The following is a 7,796-nucleotide window of genomic DNA, read 5'->3' as shown; positions in this document are numbered from 1 at the left end:
TGGCTGTCCTGGAACTCACTTTGTAGACCAGGCTGGCCTCGAACTCAGAAATCCGCCTGCCTCTGCCTCCCAAGTGCTGGGATTAAAGGCGTGCACCACAACGCCTGGCTAAGTAACAGATCTATATCATACCCCACCTCCAAAGGTTCAAGGGTCATTAGAGAGGAGGTAGCAACAGTGTGTAAGAGCCAGGGGCAGGGGATGATTACAAGGGAACAGCACATTCAGGATACAACAGGAAGGCTGAACATATGAACTTACATCTATTGTGACAACACATATAAGATCTGTGTAAGCTCAACCACATGAAATTCCATCATGGAGAGAAGAGGTGAGAATGAAGTTCTACCCAAGCAAAGGAATTATTGGCAATTGGTAGCTGCTGGGAGTGTAGCCCCTTCTAAGTTGACCAAACTCCAGTGGAAATATATGGGCAGAACAAGTTGAACTTCATTGGTGGTGGTAGAAGGAGGAGGGGTAGGAGGAAGGGGAAGAGGAGAAAGAACAACAAGAGGAGGGGGAGAAGGGGAGAGGAAGAGGGGAAAGAGGAAGAAGAGGAGGAAGAAGAGAAAGAGGCAGAGGGGGAAAGGAAGAGGAGGAGGAGGAAGGGGAGGAGGGAGGAAGAGGGAGAGGAGGGGAAGGAGGAGGGTCTGCGCAGCCTCGCCACTCTCTGAGAAGCTGTTAGCGAATGGTAAATGCTGAGAGACGGAGATCAGTTTTTACCCAGTTGAGGGTCACTGAGCGCATTAACATAGTCCAGGGCGAGGCCTGCACTCAGCCGGGTCACTGAGCGCATTAACATAGTCCAGGGCGAGGCCTGCACTCAGCCGGAGTCATTGAGCGCATTAACCTAGTCCAGGGCGAGGCCTGCACTCAGCCGGGTCAGGCCACACGGATCAGATACCTTGCTGTTAGTGGTTTTATCCTTTTTTATTTCTTTATTTTTTTTATTTTTTGTATGTTTGGTTTTTATTTTGTTTTTGTTTTTCGAGACAGGGTTTCTCTGTGTAGCCCTGGCTGTCCTGGAACTCACTCTGTAGACCAGGCTGGCCTCCAACTCAGAAATCTGCCTGCCTCTGCCTCCCAAGTGTTGGGATTAAAGGAGTGCCCCACCACTGCCCGGCTTTGTTTTTATTTTTAAGAGAAAGAAAGAATGTGAAGTTGGGTTGGTGGAGGGACTGGAGAAGTTGGGGGACAGAAAAGAATATAAAAATATATACTGCAGGAAATTATTGAAGAAAAATTTTTAAATAAAAAGAATTAAACATCATTATATTGAAGATTTGAAGGAAGGAAGGAAGGAAGGAAGGAAGGAAGGAAGGAAGGAAGGAAGGAAGGAAGAAAGGAGCTGGAGAGATGGCTCAGCAGTTAAGAGCACTGACTGCTCTTCCAGAGGTCCTAAGTTCAATTCCCAGCAACTACATGGTGGCTCAAAACCATCTGTAATGGGATCCAATGCCCTCTTCTGGTGTGTCTGAAGACAGTTACAGGTACTCATATAAAATAAATAAATAAATCTTAAAAAGAAAGAAACAAAGTCATGATAGTCCTTCAAGTGACAAAGCTAGTGTTTTAAACCCTGTCTCCAGGCATGTATATGGTATATAACTTTGCATATTCCTGCCTAAACAAATTAAAAGTGAACCTATTTCTTTGTACCTTTGTCTCCAACACACTCCTTCACCCACTGAGTGGCTGCCACAATACTCTCTGTCTTGGTGACATCCAGGATCACTGTCTCCAGCCTGTCAGAGGTCTTGTTCCTCAGCTCCTCGGCTCCCTTCTCCGTCAGACATGCAGCCAGCACCCTCATGCCTCTCCTGTCCAGCTGTCTGGCCAGCAGGTTCCCAAAGCCAGAGTCACAGCCCGTGATGAAGACATACTTGTCTTGGAGATGGCTCACCACCTGCCTCTCACGATACCAACGCAGAAGGTGGTAAAGGCCCACAAGAGTTACCAGGTAGAACCACATCATGAGGGGATGTCCTTGAATAGAAAGAGAATAGATTTTGTCACACAAAAGTCTTTGGATATGGTTTAGTCAAAGACCACTTGTATCAGCCAGGATCTTGGTTGCCAGTAAAAGAAACAGAGATACCGGACCTGGTGGTGCACGCCTTTAATCCCAGCACTTGGGAGGAAAAGGCAGGTGGCTTCGGATTTCTGAGTTCAAGGCCAGCCTGGTCTGAGTTCCAGGACAGCCAGGGCTATACAGAGAAACCCTGTCTCGAAAAACCAAACAAACAAAAAAAAGAAAGAAAGAAAGAAAGAAAGAAAGAAAGAAAGAAAGAAAGAAAGAAAAAGAAAAGAAAAAGAAGAAAAGTTACATATGCTACAAGAAACATTCCAAGCTTTGTCTCAAAAAGCATGGGAGGGGAGGTTGGAGAGGTGGCTCAGCAGTTAAGAACAATGGTGGTTCTTCCAGTGAACCCAGATTCAATTCCCAGCACCCACATATCAGTTCACAACCATTTGTAACCTAATCCCAGGGGATCTGACTCCCTCTTCTGGTCGCTGAGGGCACTGCATCACATGGTGCACAGACATATGTGCAAGCAACACATCTATACACATAAAATAAAGGTTAAGAAAAAACTTAAGAATCTTTCAGTGGCAGTTGAGAATACACTAGACGGGGATTTGTTTGATGGGGGAATCAGAAGACTCACTCAATAGTTTGAGTGAAATAATACAAGCAAAGCAATTTGTAAATACAGACCAGCCTGAAGGGCTGTTGAAATTCATCTCATTGGCTGTGAGGTATCAGTTGGTCCAGTGCCTACTTCACATACATCTCAACTACTACATAGGAAGTCTGAGGTTACACGAGACCCTGTCTCCAATACCATAAAGGAACCCACATGACATAGAAGCAAAAGCTTTTCAGGAAGAAAGAGGAACAGAGAGAAGAGGTAAGAAAGGGGGGACAAATAATGAAGTGTAATGATACGTGTGCATCAAAATGCAAATGCTACGCAGTAGCTCGCGGCTTCTCAGGCTAACTACAAAACAATTTTAAAAAGAAAAGGCGAGGTTAGTGTTCATGGTTGCCTGTCTCCATACAGAGTTCTGGAGAACTTCTCACCATCTTTTGTAGCCTTTAAGTGTTGGCGACTAGGTAGTCACTATGAGTAAGGTTAGAGGTCATGAGATGAGCACCTACTGAGGCCTCCCTGTGAGAATCGGCACAATTCAGGGTAGAGGTCGTGAGATGAGCACCTACTGAGGCCTCCCCGTGAGAATCGGCACAATTCAGGGTAGAGGTCATGAGATGAGCACCTACTGAGGCCTCCCCGTGAGAAGCTACACAATTCAGATTCCCTGTTCATCATGTAGGCTTTCCCAGTGCCATCTCCTAACCTCCTTTCTCTTAATTTATTCTCTTTTTCTCTTTTTAATTTTTTTTTTAAGAAGGGGTCTTGCTATATAGCCATGACTGACCTGGAACTCACTATGTAGATCAGAACTGCCCACCTCTGCCACCTGAATACTAGTATTAAAGACATGCTCCACCTCATCTGGCTTTACCATATTCTCTCTTATAGCTTACACTTGAATCCTAGCAGGCAGTCTCCAGTATGTCCCAGAGGACAAGTTTTTCTGGCTTTTCAACATTACCATGTTGCTCAGGCTGACCTTGAACACCTGAGCTCAAATGATTCTTAATCTCCCTCGGAACTGGTACAAAAGACTGTATCCAGGAGTACAGCCTTTTCATCACCTCTGTATTTGCTTCAGTACATCTTTCTTTTCTCCCCAACCCTATCCACTTAGAAAATAATATATATTATCACATATCACATATTATATTATATTATATATCGTTTCATATATATCATATTATATATTGTATATCATATAGTATGAGGGTCAAATCAAATATCATTTTTGTTCAACAAACATTTTCTCTGGTCAGACATTTAGAAACTGTGAGGTGCTGACATGCAACCATGAACAGAATAGTCCATTTGAGTCAGGTGTAGTAGCATATTGCCTATAAACCTTGCACTAGACAAGCTGAGGCAGGAGGATTACAACAAGTTCAAAGATAACCAGGGCTACAAACCAAGATGCTGCCCCCAAACAACTGAAAACAGCAATTTAACAAACTCACAGTCTATTCTTTGCTGAAATTTCAGTCTTAGTGTGAAAACAGACGGGCCCCCTGTCCCAGGTGCCCATGATAACAGTCAATAATTCCCAACCCATGCTATCACAAGCACCCTAATAAGGCTCAGAAGGTCCCTCACTGACAAGACAGTCGAAGAGGGAGCTTGTTAGGGAAAGGGGCTCCAAGGAAGAGGAGTGAAAATGAATGGAGGGGATATGATCAAACCACATTATATATGCATACACTTCTCTAGAGGAAAAGGGGATGTTTAGATCTGCTTACACGATACTCACTGTCTGTGATGACAGCACAGTAGACAGACTCAGTGCCAAACACCTCATCAATCTCAGTCCGTCCTGGAAAGCTTTGAGGATTCCTGGAGAGCCTCAGGTCTTCCTTCAGTCTATGATGGCCAAGAGAGCAGAGTTCCAAGTGAGCAGGGAGGGGTAGCCAGCAGTTTCTCCCTCAGATTTGGGTCTAGATCTCCACCATAAGGAGCCACTCGCTCTGGGGGAGGGCTTCCTTCCTTCCTCCTCTAATCCCCTACAGACCAGCCCAGAGGATATATATATACATATATATATATATATATATATATATATATATATATATATATGTATGTATATATATATATAATTGCTATGAATCAGTATATAATTGCACATTTGACCATTTTTCCTTCAAAGAAAAATGCACAACCTTACGTACTGCCTCAAATTCTGTCAAATTCTGCCCACTGTGAAGATCTGCCTTCCCTGGTGTTCTTGGGGATTGTCTCAGAAAGGAGCTGTAATACTGTAACTGTCCACTTCTGGGTGATATTAGCATAGTGTGCAGAGAAACCCACAAACTAGGTCCTAGCAGCCTCTCATCTTCAATCAATCACAGGCCACACCCCATGAATCTTCTCTTCCTCAGTCAGTCAATCACAGGCCACACCCCATGAAGCCAAAGGTACATGTTTGGGGCAGGTGACATTATAACATGTGCAAAACCCATGTGCATTTGGGCAACTTCTTCATGTAACTGACCTGTACCCCAGGCCCAATCACACATATATCACATCCATTTGATGATGGATTGTCACTGTTCACATCCAACTCTGCAGCTGGGTGTGTCAGATAATACTCAGTTCATATTGGACAGCTCAAGTTGCATGGTAGCTTGGTGGCCCATTATCAAATATTCAATTTCTAATAAGTCCCAAGAGCAGACCAAGAAAGCAGTCTCTTGAAAGGAGAATAGTTACTGGGTGTGGCGACATACAACTTTAATCCCAGCAGGACAAATACGGGCCAGTCTCTGAGCTGGAGACCAACCCGGTCTACAGAACAAGTTCCAGGATAACTAGGGCTACACAGAGAAACCCTGTTTCAAAGAAAGGAAGAGAGAGAGAGAGAGGAAAGAAAGAGGAAAAGAAAAGAAAGGAAAGGAAAGGAAAGGAAAGGAAAGGAAAGGAAAGGAAAGGAAAGGAAAGGAAAGGAAAGGAAAGGAAAGGAAAGGAAAGGAAAGGAAAGGAAAAAGGGAAGGGAGAGGGCTAGAGAGATGGCTTAGCAGTTAAGGGTACTGACTGCTCTTCCAAAGGTCCTAAGTTCAAGTCCCAGCAACCACATCGTGGCTCACAATCTGTAATGAGATGATGTGATGCCCTCTTATGGTAAGACAGCTGCAGTGTAGTTACATAAAGTAAATAAATCTTTTTTAAAAAGAAAAAAAGAAAGAAGGAGGGAGGGAGGGAGGGAGGGAGGGAGGGAGGGAGGTGCCGCAGACTAGTCTACACGTATTCCATGTCCTCAGTAATCACTCTGCAGACTAGCCCTGAGCTATTCCGGCTCTGTTCTTTGTAATGCCTAATTAGTTTCACCGGGTCTTTACTAGAAGTAAATTTGAATGTTAGTAAATAGATAACCTTCTCACTGAATCCTACTGAATTCCAAGCTCTTCCACTTCAGGGATTTTCTAGGACATTGGAACACTGGTGGAGGCTCACCTATGTTAAAATTCAATCTTTAAAGGCACTTATAATACTGAAAGAGAGCATACACCATACTAATGTGGGGATAGGGTTTGAGTATACGGGTTATGAGAATGCCAAGGTTCCAGGAGGCTGAGTTTCCTTGAAACTCTTTGCCTCGAGAGTGCTTCCAGGCCTCTCAGCCTGTCAAGCAGACTTCACTGGAGTGGGCGTGGCAGGGAGGGAAGGAGGGAGGGAGTCTGCATATGACAGTAGATCCTTGCTCAAAAAATCCCAAATCTCAGTGCTTTGATTCAGCTATGAGAGGCTGTCAAAGGCTCCAAGCAGCATTCCCATGCCACTGACACCTAATATACCATTAAGTTTGCTGGATCATGTACTGAGGTTGGCAAAGTGGCCTAGACCTGTTGAAAGCCTTCTCCTGTCCAGGCCCCATTCACAACTAGAGCATTTTGGGTCACTTGGTATGTGCAAGTCAGGGTAATATACCCAAGTGAGAAATGTGTTGCCTACAAATTCCAAATAGGCCCACTAAGTGTCATGCTGCTCTCTTGGCGGTAGGAGGGTCCATGTGCAAAAACTTATTCTTCACCTTAGAAGGACTCTCTCTGCATGTTCCACATGACTGGACGCCAAGGAATTTTACTAAGGTAGAAGGCCCTTGGGTTTTGGTTACAAGGAGGAAGTCACAAAGTCCTGGCCCCATCTGAGGATCTACTGGCCATCAGTGGCCATGGATGGAGACAGAGTCAACGTTCTCCAGGAATGGGGCCCATGCTCCAGTAGACGGTCCTATATCCACGTACATACACACAGACAGCACTAGTGGTTTGGGTTTTTTGTTTTGTTTTTAAGAAAAACATATGAACTTTGGAGGGAAACATGGTGAGGGTAATTAGCAGAACACTAGAGGTGAGAACATGAGGGTTGGTTTGATCAAAACACATTATATGAACATACAAAATGCTCAAACAATGAGGAGAAAAAAATTATAGAACTGTAACAAAGTCCTTCCTCAAGCAGACCTGGTCTCCCATTCATTTGAAGAGTTTTGGGTCTTCAAACCAGCTCAAGTCTGGAAATGAGTGGAAGGGCCTTAATCCTCTGCTGTTATGACTCAGGGCAGCCTTTTGTTAACTTGTTCTAGAAATTTTCTGTGTGTATGGACTGAGAGCTTTCTACCTATTTCACTTTCAGGAACACCATGGCCACTTAGCCAAAGGTCTAAAGATCAGTGTAAACATTGCTTCAGCTACACTTTGCACTTCGGCAAGTGCACTTACCTTGACTCTCATACTGCCACAAGCCCCTGGACACTCTCTGATCCGTGATCTGACTAGACCCATTGCACTCGAGTCAGTGAGCAGTCACAGTTTTCCCACTGTAAGGTCTGTCACAGAGAAGAGCAATAACAAAGCTCTTCAAATAGGATGAGCTCCTCTCACTAATCCACATCTTATAGTATCTACAAAGGGCAAGTCTTCTGGATCCTCCCACACATATCATGATGTGTGCATGGCCAACAGACACACACACACAGACAACACACACAGACACACATACACAGACAACACACACAGATACACATACATAGACAACACACACAGACACACATACACAGACAACACACACAGACACACATACACAGACAACACACACAGATACACACACACAGACAACACACACAGACACACATACACAGACAACACA

The 7,796-nt window shown here is 44.3% G+C and overlaps 1 protein-coding gene across 1 annotated transcript in view; it reads right to left on the bottom strand.

Moving 5' to 3' along the window:
* LOC110326955 (17-beta-hydroxysteroid dehydrogenase type 6) overlaps positions 1 to 7,796 on the bottom strand; it is a 19,847-nt gene that overhangs the window by 7,951 nt on the left and 4,100 nt on the right. Inside the window, exons 2-3 of the mRNA XM_021205614.2 lie at positions 4,405 to 4,514; positions 1,660 to 1,986 (exon numbers count right to left, since the gene is read on the bottom strand). Coding sequence (XP_021061273.1) covers positions 1,660 to 1,975 — 316 coding nt within the window. The 5' untranslated portion in view covers positions 1,976 to 1,986; positions 4,405 to 4,514. The remainder of the gene's footprint in view (positions 1 to 1,659; positions 1,987 to 4,404; positions 4,515 to 7,796) is intronic.

The sequence above is a fragment of the Mus pahari genome, chromosome 9, assembly GCF_900095145.1.
Source record: "Mus pahari chromosome 9, PAHARI_EIJ_v1.1, whole genome shotgun sequence".
NCBI classification, from domain to species: Eukaryota; Metazoa; Chordata; class Mammalia; order Rodentia; family Muridae; genus Mus; species Mus pahari.
Note: the sequence above shows the minus strand (reverse complement) of the source record. Positions and strands in the feature narration are given on the sequence as shown.